Source organism: Falco biarmicus, chromosome 10 (assembly GCF_023638135.1).
Source record: "Falco biarmicus isolate bFalBia1 chromosome 10, bFalBia1.pri, whole genome shotgun sequence".
Taxonomy (NCBI): Eukaryota; Metazoa; Chordata; class Aves; order Falconiformes; family Falconidae; genus Falco; species Falco biarmicus.
The window spans coordinates 18,712,357-18,727,175 of NC_079297.1; the positions used below are offsets into that span (position 1 = coordinate 18,712,357).

The following is a 14,819-nucleotide window of genomic DNA, read 5'->3' on the forward strand; positions in this document are numbered from 1 at the left end:
ACCCTGCGGTGCTGGCTCGGCTCCATCCATCTCCCGCTGTCAGCTGGTCCATGGCTGCAGGGCTGGTATTGAGCGGGGAGATGAGGAGGTGCGAGAGGCAGTGCTGACAGCAGGGGGGCGGGTGGAGGGGGCTCAGCCCCAGGCAGGACCGGACCTGCTAGGACTCTTCTACGGTATCATGCTGGGTTCTGCAGCTCCTGTAGCTGATTTTTCTGCTGGAGAGAAAGGAAAAGGTGAGGGTGCTGCCCTGGGAGGGTTTTTAACCCCAAACGCTGCCCAGATGGTGGGGGTTTGCTCACAGTGGTGCACTGTTGGGGAAGGGCAGCCTCTGGCTCCAAGTCTGTAAAACACCAGTTCTCAGTGTCGGAGGTGATGTCTAACCCAACCCTGCTTTGAGCGGTTTTTCCTCGCTGAGAACAGAGGGAGAGCCTCTGTCCGGCTGGGCTCTGGTGTGAATCCATCTGACTTTTCCTTTCCTTTTGTGTTTGTCTCTGGGAAGTGTCAGCCTGGCTGCCCTGCCTGGTGCTCAGCCGAGGGTGTGGGTCAGGGCTTTCCGTGCCTAAGCTAATTCCCATTCTGCAGAATACATCTGACCTGATGCCACAGTGGTTTCTGCTGCTCTGGGCACTCACCCTTTGCTTGGTGGGAAGAGGATGTAGGAAGAGGTACCCTGCACCTCCCGTTGGGCTTGGGAATCTCCATTAGAGCTGCCAGAGACAGGGCCAGCCTTAGAGCTTTCCTTCATCCCTTCAGAAGGGCCCTTTTCCCCTCTCGACGCCCCTTTCAGTCCTTCATCACTCTCCTCATCTCATCCTTCGCATCACCTTCTTTCCAGTTCTGGGCACCTCTCCCTCAGGATCTCATTTTTCCCTTATGGCTGGTGTGTTTCTAGCACGATGGGTGGAAGAAGGTAAATATCATCAAGAAGGAGGGCACAAGGCCTGTGGGCTGCTTCAGTCCCCAGTGGGGCTGAAAAGCAAAATCCCCTGGAAGTCCTCTCCAACTGGAGGAAGGACAGGAAGGTGACTGTGAATAGCCAGCATGGAGGTACCAAGGACAAGTCATGCCTGACCAACCTGAGCACCTTGGGCACTGGGAGGACTGATGGCTGTGTGGACAATAAGAGTAGCAGACAGCATTTACCTCAACTTTAGCAAGGTCACCATGATCTGTTGGCTCCTTGCAGCCAAACTGGTGAGCTATGGTTTGAGTATAAGAAATATAAAATGGTTAGAAAGGTGGTTCATTATCTATGGTGCTCCTGGGACTGCTGATGGACCCTGTTACCAGCCCTGGCTCAGCTCCTGCGGGACTTTGCCCCTTTGGCAAGGTCTCCCTCAGCTCCTTGGCATGATGATGTCAAACATGGCACTTGTGGAGCTGCAAGTGTCCCTGAAAAGCTCAGAGTGGACGTGAAAGATGAGGTGTTGTTCTGTGGTTTGCTCTGAAGGGAGCCCAAAGCCCCGTTGCTCACTCAAGCTGAGGTCATCTCCTCTGGGTACGTTCTCCAAACTCAGAAGTGCGGAGAAAAGATAATGACCTGCTTTGGGCTTTGGCACTCTCCTGGGGCTCAAAAAGATGTACAGTCCCCAGATCCCCAGGTTAGGTGAAATAGCAAGGGTGTTTGCCAGCGGTGGTTTGTTTTCAAGCTCCCCTGCAGAGCTTCAGGCAGGCACATCTTCACATCAATCTCCAAGAGCATCAGGAGGGAAGCAGAGGTAGTGCTGAGGTGTGAGGGCTGATGTCTTCAGCTCCCTGTACCAGACCCATGACAAGGACAGAGGACCCATCTCCTGCAGTTTTCTCTTGCAGAAAAGAAACAGCTCCTGTCTTCATCTCCTGCCCTACCTGCAGGGTCCTGGGATTTGCTTCTTCATGATACTCTGGACTTTCCACCAAAACCAGGGAGCTGTCTGTCCTCTGTCCTCACCACACAACTGCTAAGGTGGCAGGTCTGGAGACACCCTGCTGGAGAGGGCACCCAGGAAGCTTCCTCCCTCATTTGACCACAAAGGGTTCTGGGATGAGGATCAGAAGCTTTCCTGTGAAGAATTTTTAGGGAGCTTACCATTGCTGAGACCAGGCAAGTCCAAAAGACAATTTTTTCCCCAAACATATTTTCAAGAAGAGGTTGCTCAGCTGCGGGAGTTGCTCATTTCCATTTGAAGACTCTAGGAGCAGGCAGGAGACCCAGGGAAAGCTTCTATAGCCGGAGCAGTGCATCAGGAGTGGGGGAAACCTACAGAAACTTCTGTGCCGGGTTTTGTGGTTAGGAAGACATCCCAGCAAAGAGGGAAGAAGCAGGTGGTTGGCCAGCGTCAATGAGAGGGTGAACAATGTCCTTGGCGCTGTGGAAGTACCTCGCTTCTGTGGTTCAGGTTGAGCTGGATGATCTCAAAGTCCCAGACTGAACAGTAACACGGGACGAAATGCAGCACTAAGGTAAAGCTACTCAGGTGTGTAACCTCCCTACAGCCTTTCCCAAAGGTCACTGCTGAGCATCCAGAAGCGAGGCAGAGGACCGGGCACCACGCTGTGCCCTGGCACTGCACAGCCTGAGCAAAGCTTTGCTTTTACAGCACCCTGCTTGTTTCACCCGTGCGGTGATGTGACTTTTGGCAAGCCGTTTCTAATTGATCGGTGCCTAAACTCTTCCTTTAGATCCTGTATGATTGTCTCTGTGCAGGTCCCACTGGATAGAGGGTTTTCCACTTGAAAGGTACCTGCCTGTTGTAGAAGAAACCTCCAGCACGCATCCAACTAATGACACAAAGCAACTGCACCCAAGTGACCAAGTTCAGCTTAATGGGGTTCACAGAGGACCCGGTGACTCAGGTCATCCTCTTCCTGATATTTCTGCTCACCTACCTCATCACTGTCCTGGGGAACCTTGGGATGATGGTGTTAATCAGGGCCAGCCCTCAGCTCCACTCCCCCATGTATTATTTCCTGGGCAACCTGGCTTTTGTAGACCTCTGTTCTTCCACCGTCATCACCCCCAAGATGTTAGTTGACTTCATATCAGAGAAGAAGGTCATTGCTTATGCTGGGTGTATGGCTCAGGTATTCATTTTTGATCTTTTTGGGATAACCGAGTGCTTCCTGCTGGCTGCAATGGCGTATGACCGTTACGTGGCCATTTGCCATCCCCTGGTGTATCCCCTTGTCATGTCCCCAGAATGCTGTTTCCAGCTGGTGACTGGGTCATATCTCATGGGGTTGATAAATGGCACGGGGCAGACTATCGGCATGTCCAGGTTATCCTTCTGCAGCTCCAGTGTCATTGACCTGTTCTTCTGTGACATTTCCGCTCTGATATCACTCTCAACTACAGACATCACCCTCAGCCACGCTATCCTAAGAACTTCAGCATCTTTATTTGGTGCATCCAGCATCCTGGTTATCCTGGTCTCCTACATGGCCGTCATCTCCACCATCCTGAGCATCAGTTCAGCCAAGGGCAAGCACAAAGCCTTCTCTACCTGCAGCTCCCACCTCATCACTGTGAGCATCTTCTATGGGACATCATTTTTTATGTACTTAAAGCCCAGCTCAGACAGCTCAAGAGGAGGAGATAAATGGGCTGTGGTCCTCTACACCGTGGTGACTCCCATGCTGAACCCGTTCATCTACAGCCTGAGGAATAAGGACGTGAAGGAGGCTTTGAGGAGACTTGCAAAAATAAAATGATCTTGAATGTTGTAAATTTATGGTCAGATAGAATCGAGATGCACTCAGCCTTTTGTTAAATATCTCAGATCGACAACGTTTTTGGTGTCTTCTACACTTTGATTTACGTGATATGCTAGCTGTTTCAATATCAGCAGCTGAGAATACTAATAATTTAACTCCTCCAGATGTTGGTAATTATATTTAGTAGTTAATTTAACCTAATAAAGACACAGGTAGAGAACTACAAGCATGCACTTCTCATTTTAAATTTTGCCCTTTACCATTTATTTAATCCTATGTATCAGGCCAAGCTGAACCAGAAGAATATTGCAAACATTTCTAGATTGGCTGGACTCGACTGATGAACCGTGTCGTGTGTTGCTCTTCCTTTTGCTTAGCAAATCAGAATAAACAGGAGTGAATTCCACTGTTCCACTGAATCAAATTCCATTTCAAGACAGTGTTGTAAAGTCATTAAGGGCCATAATAACTGGTCTGAGTACGTCAACACCTTTAGCAAGAAAAATAGAGATGACAGCAAACAACTGGCACACTATGCAGGAAATATTTTCCCTTTTTCTTACTCAAACCTCATTATTGATTAACAGCATCATACACCTCATTTAATTTTAGACAGCTAAAAATTTAAGTTAAATAGGGTATTTGGGTGACCTCTATTGTACATGAAGGCACCTTGAAATCATTTTAAGATGCTGTAGTGATGAATCCCCCCAGGGCAGGTACTATCACGGAATGCCCATCCACTGCTCCACACCTTTGCTTTCCCTCTCCCTGTTGACAGCAATACAAGCCATGATGTCCACACTACCCTGGCCAGAACAGATCACAGGAGTTACAGTGTTGCTCAGCAGCCTTCTCCTTCAGACATGATGTTCTGCAGCCCACGCCAGCCTGGACCGATGCCATTGCCTGCCCTGACGTCTCTCCTGCTGCCTTCCTGCAGACAGAGCTGCTGGGTGGTGCACAAATGTTGCATACGTGAAAAAGCACAAATACTGCAGTTTGTGTATTGCCTCAGCCCCTACAGGCTGCAGCCTCTGCCAGGACCATGGCAAAGTCTGGAGTGATGGCTTAGCCTTGGTGCTATCCTGGAGATGTGTAATAACTTGGGTTGGATTAAATCAACCCAGGATCAAAGGGGTTTGCTAATTTATTCCGACACACAACTAACAGGCACTCAGACTCAGTCGGGTGAGTTGGTCTTTGTTCCCAAAGCTTCCCGATAATTCCCTGGTTATTATTTAATCCAGCCATCCGTTGGCTGCCAGGCTAGCCCTGTCAGCCCGGGGCAAACGTCCTCCCAGCTGTTTGCTCTCCTGCTCAGTTCCTCTCTTATCAGCTGTGCCGTGTTGGGGCTACTTATGCCCCCCCCCCGTGGCTAGGACCCCAGGAGGTCTCTGGTACAGCCACCCACACCAGCCAGGGCCAGCTCCAACCCCACTGCCCTGCTGAGCCTTGGGGACCACCAAGGGCAGAGGTTTCACACACCCCCACCCCTGTTTCAGTGTCTGGCCACCCTGACGGTGGGTTTTTTCCTCCCCTTGTTTCTAGCTGGAATTCCCCATGTTGCAAATCGACGGTAGGAAGTCTCAGATTTGCCCACATCTGCAATAGGCACCCGGAGCGCTTGCTGCTGGCATCAAGTAAAAAAGAATTTGGTGTTATTAATTCCTTCACGCATCCTTTCTTTGTCCCTGAAATGGGTTAAAAAACTGCACTTGGCCGTAGCTATTTCACGTTACAGGCAGGCTGCCTATTTTGGTGCCGATGAGAGGCTGTGCACAGCTGTAGCAGGCAAGGTTCCCTGCTCTTCATCTCCTCCCATGTCTCCAGGTGTGTCCATCAGGATGGCTGAACTGGGACCTCTGTGTGTAACCCCTGCTGTTCTCCCACACTTCTGCTCCTCTGACCAGCACTCTCCCAGTGCTCTTTAATTCAGGTGTGGGGAAGATCGACACTTTTTTCCTTAAACAAAAGATCAAGATTAATTTTAACATTTTATTTACAGTCCCAGAGCATCCCTTCTTGCTGCAGTGACCTATGGTTGTTATTATTTGGAGGTATGTAATATACACCAATATTTAACGACTTTGTGTCCAGCTGGTCTCGCCTCCACCATCACCTGGTGCCTGAATGGGAAGGTGAGCTCTCAGTGCCTTGCAAACACAAGCCTGTGGCTACGGTGCTATCGTTTTGCTCGTCGCGGCTTCGTGCTGGAGCTGCTGCTCTCAAAACCGAAAACTCTGCCTGTTGTGCAAGCAGCGCTGGCGGCGTTTGGGGAAACGAGCGGTTAGCTGGGTGTAATGGCTGTCTCTGGCTTTGGGGGGGTGAGCACCTGACCATGAGGGCAGTGGGAAACACCTTTGTGGGTCTGGCAGGGAGAAGGAGCATCCAGTAGTGCAATCAGCACTGCCACCCACCTTCCTGGTGAGTCATGATGAACGGGCAATGACGTGGCTGGTGTCTGGCACCTTGTTTTGCATTCGTGATGCTTAGCCCCCAGCTGCTGTGGTGCTCCTTTCCCCCGCACAGGCTCCGCTTCTAGGCAGAGCTGCCTTAATTCTAGTGAAATGTGTTTGAAATAAAGAGCTGAGTAAATACTGCAGAAGGGGTAGGAGCTACCGCCCCTTGGTTAGGGACTTGGTGATTAGATTTGGGAATCGCCTCAAATGTCTTTAGGAGAAGGACTTGTCTCCTCACATCTAAATATACTGTGTGCCCTCTACATGTTGGCTGGGTCCATCAGCTCCCTTTATTGCCGAGGGAGATTTGGTCAGTGGAGTATTTTTAGTCCTGAATGGGCAGATGGGGATCACATAAACTTCAAAAAAGGGAAAACACTGAGTCCTGCCCATGGGCAAGAGCTGCCCTAGGCACCAGTACAGGCTGGAGAGCAGCTTGATGGAGAAGGACATGGAGGCTGTGGTGGCCACCAAGTTATAGACAAGCCATCAATACATCCTTGCAGCAAAGACGCCCGCTAGCACCCCGAGAAGAGCTCTGGCAGTGGGTCAAGGGGCTTTCTGCAATGAGCTTCTGACCTACAGCTGAGGAATGGGGAAGTAAAAGCTGCTGTGAGAAGGGTGATGGGGGAAGAGGAATCGTCCTGAAGAAACAGTCATCTCGCTGGTGCCAGAAACCAGGCAGCAAGGCTGATGGAAAGAGGGAAGTGGGAAGGGAAGACATAGTAATGCTCATTTCTCAAACAGGCAATACACATATTCTAAGGTCATCCCTAGTGAATTACACAAGAAGCAGTCTTGTTTATTTTTTTTTTAAAAACAATAAATAAAGACAGAAAAAGAAAAATATACCAGGTAATATGGTAGTGATACTGAACAGCAAGGTGTGTGACCAGCAGATGGGTAGCAGGAAAAAAAAAAACAAACAAAAGGAAAAATACTGATTGAAATTCAAGCACCTAATTGCAAATGGCTAGGAGAGAGCTACTCAAATCTGCGTTCAGTCCCGACACACACACGGGTGATGTGTTCCCCCCTGGAAACAGGCTTTTGGAGAGCTGCGTCCCGGCCAGTGCTGCTTACAGGACCTGCTCTGAGACTGCCGCCTGGGAGCAAACGATGTGAAAACATATTCGAGTGTAAATGGAAACCGACAAGTTATCTTGAACACAGAAAACAAAAACACAATGGCAAATTGATATCTGTACTTTGCTCCACTTTTTCTTTAACGTTTCCATGTCTGCCCTATGGAAATACGTAGTATGAAAGAAGATTAATTTAACTGATCATTGCAAATATAAAGCAATGATTCCCTTAAATTAATTCATTACTTAGCCTTTTTTTTTTTTTTTTCTCCCATGTTCCTGGAGAATAAAAAAACCCTTTCAAATTCAAGTCTTCAGCAAAAATGCATTGCCTTGTTTTTCACTCCTCATGATGATGCTGTGTACAGAGGTGGGACTGCTCAGGCTCTGCAGGCATCACCTCTGATGTGCCTTGGGGATCCCACCCCTGAAACCTCAGTGAGAAATTCTGGTGTTTATTCCAGGCTCTTCAGGGAAGGCTCACTCTGTTTTCAGGTGCCCCAAAGACCCTTTGGTAATTTGTCCTGTGGGAATGGGGTAAAACTTAAATCTTCAGCTGTGTTAGAGGATGTCATAGGGAAACCTGCCTGGTTTTGGAAAGACCGATGGAGCTCGTGCTCTAATTTCAGCTCAAGGGCCAGAGAGTATCTTTCCAAGAATGGCTCAAGATGCCATTGACCAGAGAGAGGGTGAAATTTTAAGAGGTTTTGAGACCATTTTTTGCTGGATGGGGAAGGGCTTCCTTTACAACCCTGTCCAGCCCCTGCAGAAGCAGCAGCCTCTCCATGAAGCAAGACTGAAGGTATGAAGGTCCTTCCTGAACAAAAAAACTCCAGTACCTCTGAATCTTAATTCCTAACTCAAATTCTGGACAAAAATTCCTGATGTTAGCAGACCCAAGAGATGTGAGAAAGGTGAAACACAAGTATAATTCAGATTAGAAGGGGGTGGTTTGTCCTTGAAGCTACTCATCCATGAAATTACTGTCAGGTATGCTGGTCTCATTTTCATTGACCCAAATGTACAGAGTCAGAAAATCGCTCCAATGCGATCAGTTATCTATTCAATGCAACACTAATTAACGTAGCAAATTAAGGCATGATGTTATTGTATTTGCTTGTCCCTAAATAAGCATCCCCCCCCCCTCTGAACAGAGGGGAAGAAACCCTCCCAGCCATGCTCACATGTTGAGAAGAATCTGGATGTTCAAGCAAAGGCATCATTTGCAAGACTGATTCTTGCCATAATGGGGCAGCCGGAGCTTTGAGATGTGAGCTTTAAGATTAATCTTGAAGATATTTTTTTCCCCATAAGCTATTGGTTATTATTTTGTCAATATATTATTTTTCAATATATTATTTCGGATCTTCAACCTGCCCACTGAGGATAACTATTATATTTTTCTCCAGGTAAGTGGGTGCATTCACCCAGGAAACACCGAACTCTGCGTTAGCCTCAGGCACTGCCTTCTCCTGTGAGCTGGGAGAAATTATTTCAACTCTTCCCCATATTTCTTTGCCTCCTCTGTGCTGGTACCAGGGGAATGGCTGGGGGAAACCACTCGAGTGTGACTGAGTTTGTCCTCTTGGGCTTCACTGACCTGCAGGAGTTGCTCTTTGTGATTTTTTTACTCATCTATGTCACCACGCTGGTGGGGAACCTGGGGATGATTGTCCTCGTCAAGACCAACTCTCAGCTTCACACGCCCATGTACTTCTTCCTCAGCCACCTCTCTTTCCTGGACATCTGCTATTCTTCATCCATCACGCCGAAGCTCCTGCTGGGCCTCCTTGCAGAGAGAAATATAATTTCTTTCAGTGGCTGCATCACACAGTTTTTCTTCTTTGCAGTATTTGGCACCACAGAAGCCATCCTTCTGGCCGTCATGGCATACGATCGCTACGTGGCCATCTGTGAGCCTCTGCACTACCTGGCTGCCGTGTCCCATGGGCTCTGCGTCCGGCTGGTGGTGGGCTCCTACGCTGCTGGGAGCCTGAACGCCTTTGTGCACACCAGCGCTCTCCTCCGTCTCTCTTTCTGTGGCCCAAACCTCATCAATCATTTCTACTGTGAAATCCCACCACTCCTGCTAATCTCGTGCTCTGACACCTGGCTCAACAAGATGGTGATGGCCGCATGCATTGGCTTCATCATAACAACCTCGGTCTTGGCCATCGTTGCTTCCTATTCCTGCATCCTGCAGACCATCTGGAGCATCTGCTCAGTGGAGGGCAGGCACAAAGCCTGGTCCACCTGCACCTCCCACTTCATGGCTGTTGCTCTCTTCTACGGCTCTGCAGCTTTCTTGTATTTCCAGCCTTTCTCCAGACATGCAGAAGATCAAGGGAAAACAGCCTCCATCTTCTACACAGTGGTGACCCCCATGCTCAACCCTTTCATCTACAGCCTGAGGAACAAGGATTTGAGGAGCACCCTCAGAAGAGCTACAAGGACGCTCCTCTCCTGCATCTATTCCCACAGGTCCTGCTGTAACTGAACCAAAGCAGGTCCACCTGCCACAGCCAGGACAGCAGAAGAAATCAGGCTGGTGCCTGACAGAAGGAGGGCACCACACATTTCTGCACAGCTGGTGAGGGGTACGTGCTGTACAGCGTGCTGAAACACTGCAGAGTTTGAATTACAAATTAATCCTATGTTGGGGGTGCCTTGGAAAATAAATTACCTGTAATTACAATGTCTGAAAGAAGGAAAGAATGCAGGAGACAATCCTAAAAACACTGTCAGTGAAACTTTTGGAGTAAATGGATTTATAAGCAACTCTAGAACATGCACAGCTGATACTTTTTACCAAAGAGGATTTACTCAATATTATAACAATATGGAATTCTGTGGGCTGAAAGAGTAGGCTCAGAGTAGGAGGGGACAAGCTAAATAAAGGACTACATGTTGGAGGGGTGATGTTTTTCATAACTATGTTTTCAAATTTTCTAAGTAGTTCCTTAAGGTTTTGCTTTAGTACAATAAACCTGATTTATTATCTTCTCTGATCTGTCCAAGGATAGTCTTTGGGGGGTGGCGAGGTGGGGCGTGGGGGGCAGTAGCACATCCCCATGCTTCATATATATTGCATGCAGACCACCTGTGCCGGGCATCCTGCTTTCCTGGATGGGTCTCCCCCATGGAGAGCTACCAGCCTGGAGCCACCACACGGATGGTGTCCCTTGCTTAGGAGCAAAGTGGGGTTTTACCCCCTGTGGCAAACAGTTGCTCAGCTTGGTCCAGGAACAGTCTTTCAAGACATTGTCTGAGCAGTCCTGGCTTTTCCCAGGTTGTCCTCTGGTGCCGGCAGCACGGAAAGCCTCCATGCTTCTGGCCATATGTTGTATTCAGATGCACCCGACTCATTTGGAGGCTCCAAAACTCTCAGCACTGTCCAACACTTCCCCACCACTTCCTCTCCTCCTTGCGCCTCTCCATACAGGCAGAGTTTATTTTCCATCCCAGCTGCATCTTATTCATAATTTCTGCTTCCAGGGTTCAAGGGTTGAGTCATCTTGGCCCAGGAGTCATCCTATCTGGTTGTAGGCTTTCACATATGCATTAGTCACCATAGGTTCCCCTTTTGGAGACAACGATGCATTTGGGGGGTTTGATTCATCTGATCTATTTTAAACATCTACATCAGGGTGAGGTAGGAAAAAGTGCATGGAAAAGAGCATTTTTCTGGAAAAAGCACATGATTTTCTCCACTTCCTGCTTGACTTTGTTCGGAGCAGTCACACATAGTCTGAAAAGTCAATTTAAGCCTAAAGGGAAAGCTTCTGCTCACCGTGCTGATGTTTTGGAGTCCTGCAAAAACCCCACTCAAAAGTGATCAGGTGAAACTAGCTTTGAATCAATAATTTATAATCCAGCTCAGCATGAATGCCCAGCATCCACAAAACACTCTCTGGAAAGAACAGAAAAGCAAAGTGGATGAAGATAGTGGCAGAGCTATGCTTTTGCTTTGATACAAAGGTCACTAACACCAGATATTAACCTCCTACAGACTTGTATTTTCCATGGATGGATAGGAGATAATTCCCTAGGAGATCTGACCACAGATACTATGCCGTTTTGCTCTTTTAAGAGCAATAAAAGAGAAACTTTTCTCCATAAACCTGGCTGTGACTGTCTCAGATGCCTGGATCTAACTCTCTGGGTTTTTAAGCAACAGGATATCCCAGAGAGTGTTAAAACCCATTGCAGCAGCAATGTTCCTGAATTCAGAATTCCTGAACAGTTTTCCCTTCCTCCCCAACAGCATTTGCAACACTGCTCTAAATCCTGAACTATCTCCTAGTCCCTGAATATTTCTTACAGCTCTTTTTAATTCTCTGTGATGCCAAGAGGTAAATTATATATTCCAAGAGATAAATTTATATATATATTTAATCTTTTTAATATATATATCTTTAAAGAAGTGGAAAAAAATACTCAAGCTTACATTTAACTTACTGAAACTAATTGTCTTTATTAATCTGTGCACGTCTTCTCCTTAAGGAGCTGTTTCCAAAGCCATCAATTCCCAGGAGGAATTTCCCGCATGACACCAAGGGGAGGCAGCGGCAAAGCTCTTGCTCTTTCGGTGAAAGAAGCCTATAAACAGCAGCTTTTCTCGGTCAGGTGTCAATGCCCTTCACCACTGGCAAACCAGTCTTGCTTTGAACGCCAACACTGGGACAAATTTGGGCTTATTTCTCCCATAAACTTTTAGTCTAGGAGATAACAAGTCTCAATAAGGCAAAAAAGGCCCTGAGGTGTGAGAAGACAGGTGAGTTTTAGCCTAAATAACGCTGCAAGGAGCTGCTCTGCTGCAAGGGGAGGACTTCAGGCAGGAGCCTGGTTTCACACAAGATACTCACCCAGGGTCGGGATAGCCGATGCAAACCCAGGCGGTTGTAAGTTGTTTTTTCAAATTTAAGGCAGCCACGAGCTGAAGTGTGAGTAAAGCCAGCCGAGACACGCAGGCACTGCCAGAGGTCAGCAGCCCCTCAGTCTCGGATGATTATTTTAATCAAGATCAGTGTGATTCATAATTATTGTCCAGCAGCCAGAGAGGGCAACAGCTTGGACAAGCTGATGAAGTAGCTCTGCAAAGCGTGGATGGTCCGAGGCATGCTGTGCTGGAAAAAAACCCTCACCATCCTCAGGTCCTGGTCTATCTCAGACCTTCCACGCGGTGCAGATAAGAGTTCTGGCGGTGCACGGTCCGCCCTGTGCTATGCCATGAAGACCACAGCGTGGAAGCCTGGCTTATGTGGCAAACTTCACATTGTTTGAGAGGGGTGTGAAAGTTTCTGCAACTGACTTAAGGCTGGAATGAAATATAAAAATTGGTATGACTAAATCCAGGTTTAAGGGAGGCTCGTGCATAAGTCAAGGGCATGCGTTGGACTTTCCTCGTACAGAAGGGTCCTTTCCAGTAGTAAAATTTGGTATCTTTAACAGTTCAAAAATCCTTAGTGAGCAATTTCTGTGACTGTTCCTGAGTCCTAACCATTAATTTTTTTAAAAAAATATAAACTGCATTATCAGCAACTTACTGCCCCCAGTTCATAACGGTGCTGTAGCCTGGTTGGGATGTCCATCTGTACCAACCTTGTAAAATTCTTTCCACTATCTCTCAGTTCAGTGGCATCACAAGAATGATATAGATATCACCATATTTAAAAGGGGGTTAATACTTACACTAAATCTCCTGTTTCAAACCCAATTTCATAGGAAGGAAGGGAAGAAATCAGAGTTTTATTTTAACTTGTTCTGACGCTCCTAAAGGAAATTATTTTTCAAATGTCTTGATCTCTCACCAGTGTTTTCTCTGTTTTGATCAGCTGAAACAAGTTTGTTTGTTTGTTTTGTCAAATGCAATCTGATTTCTAATGTCAGAATAAATTGCTGTGGTTACCTCTTTGGACCTGATGAGTAACAAACTGAACTTCTTCAGGAGGTGGAATAAACCTTCCGATATGCAAAGTGACTATATCAAACGAAATTAGTAGTGACCAGACCAGAATAAAAACATTAGAAAATAAATTCAGTTGTGCACTTTGTTTAAAATGTGTTTTGAGACAAGCACTGAATATGTTGTTTGACAGTTCCTGCCCCTGAAATTTGTATTTCCTGATAAAAATAAATGAATCTTTAAGATTTGTTTTTGGGAAAACAGGAATATGCTGATTCTGTGGTTCTCTGCATCTCTGCTTTCCTACAGCACCGGTGTTACTATGACGGTGAAAGGAAATTGCACCCCCAGCGCTGAATTTGTTCTCTCGGCGTTCTCAACACAAGGGAATGTCCAGGCTGTCCTCTTCATGGTCTTCTTGGTGATCTACTTGATCACTCTGCTGGGGAATCTGGGGATGCTCGTGCTGATCAGGCTGGATGCCCAGCTTCACACCCCCATGTACTTCTTCCTGAGCAGCCTGTCCTTCCTGGACATCTGCTATTCCTCCTCAATCACCCCCAGACTGCTCTCAGATCTCCTAGCAGAGAGGAAGGTCATTTCTTACTCGGCATGCCTCCTACAATTTTTTTTCTTTGCGGTCTTTGCCACCACTGAGTGCTACCTCTTGGCTGCCATGGCATATGACCGCTACGTGGCCATCTGCAGCCCGCTGCTCTACGCCAGCTCCATGTCCAGCAGAGTCTGTGCATCACTGGTAGCTGGCTCGTACCTTGCTGGGATCATGAACGCCACTATCCACACGGGGCTGGCACTGCGGCTGTCCTTCTGTGGGTCCAACACCATCAACCACTTCTACTGCGAGGGGCCCCCGCTTTACGCCATCTCTTGCACGGAGCCCACCATCAATGAGATGATGATGTTCATTGTGGTTGGCTTCAATCTGTTTGTCACCAGCCTGACCATCCTCATCTCCTACACCTACATTCTGGCCACTATCCTGAGAGTGCGCTCGGCTGCAGGGAAACACAAAGCCTTCTCCACGTGTGCATCCCACCTGACTGCCGTGACCCTCTTCTACGGATCTGCTTTGTCCATGTACTCGCGACCCAGCTCCAGGCACTCCCAGGACCTTGACAAAGTGGCCTCTGTGTTTTACACGGTGGTGACCCCCATGCTGAACCCCCTCATCTACAGCCTGAGGAACCAGGACGTGAAGGATGTGCTGAGGAGAGTGATGGAGAAGAAACATCCCTCTGACAGATAGCTTCCCCTGGTGCGGGGGGAATGGAGAAGTCTTCTCAGAGACGTTTACACATTTCATTTCTGTACTACTATAGTATAAGAGAAGCAGTGCTGTCCTGTGAGCTGCTGGGGATAAATGTATTGGGAAACCTCTGCCTTGTTCCTGAACACTGGGTCATTACCTGCTCTTGCATCAGGCCATTCACTGGGCATGTTACCTGTCCTGGGCACGCGTTAGCTTCTCCCATTCGCATTCACAACCTGATATTATTTTAATTGCAAAAACTTAAGTCCTTCTGACCATTTATAGTTTGAGAATGCATTACCCCTGTTGTCTTGAGCAACACCTACAGCTTTCAGTGTGACCATGATGATCAGAGCTCTCTTCATACCAAATAACGGGCACCTTTCTGGTGAACACAAGGCTTG

General features: G+C 47.7%; 3 protein-coding genes across 4 annotated transcripts in view; all 3 read left to right on the forward strand.

The window, feature by feature from the left end:
• SYT7 (synaptotagmin 7) overlaps positions 1-14,819 on the forward strand; it is a 271,753-nt gene that overhangs the window by 9,544 nt on the left and 247,390 nt on the right. The gene's annotated exons all lie outside the window — the stretch shown is intronic.
• LOC130155829 (olfactory receptor 5G3-like) lies at positions 2,761-3,690 on the forward strand. Its single transcript, XM_056353560.1, has one exon. It carries the CDS (start codon positions 2,764-2,766, stop codon positions 3,688-3,690), a length of 927 nt encoding a protein of 308 aa, XP_056209535.1. The 5' UTR covers positions 2,761-2,763.
• LOC130155811 (olfactory receptor 5AR1-like) lies at positions 6,034-14,412 on the forward strand. 2 transcript variants are annotated; one of them, XM_056353525.1, is made up of 2 exons: positions 6,034-6,120; positions 8,650-10,150. In XM_056353525.1, exon 2 carries the CDS (start codon positions 8,784-8,786, stop codon positions 9,735-9,737), a length of 954 nt encoding a protein of 317 aa, XP_056209500.1. In that variant the 5' UTR covers positions 6,034-6,120; positions 8,650-8,783; the 3' UTR covers positions 9,738-10,150. The 2 variants fall into 2 exon arrangements, with proteins under 2 accessions (XP_056209500.1, XP_056209499.1); XM_056353524.1 differs by lacking the exons at positions 6,034-6,120; positions 8,650-10,150 and adding an exon at positions 13,414-14,412.

Excerpts from the sequence above, each read along its gene's own strand:
- LOC130155829 (XM_056353560.1), top strand. The coding sequence starts at position 2,764 with ATGACACAAAGCAACTGCACCCAAGTGACCAAGTTCAGCTTAATGGGG.
- LOC130155811 (XM_056353524.1), top strand. The coding sequence starts at position 13,414 with ATGCTGATTCTGTGGTTCTCTGCATCTCTGCTTTCCTACAGCACCGGT.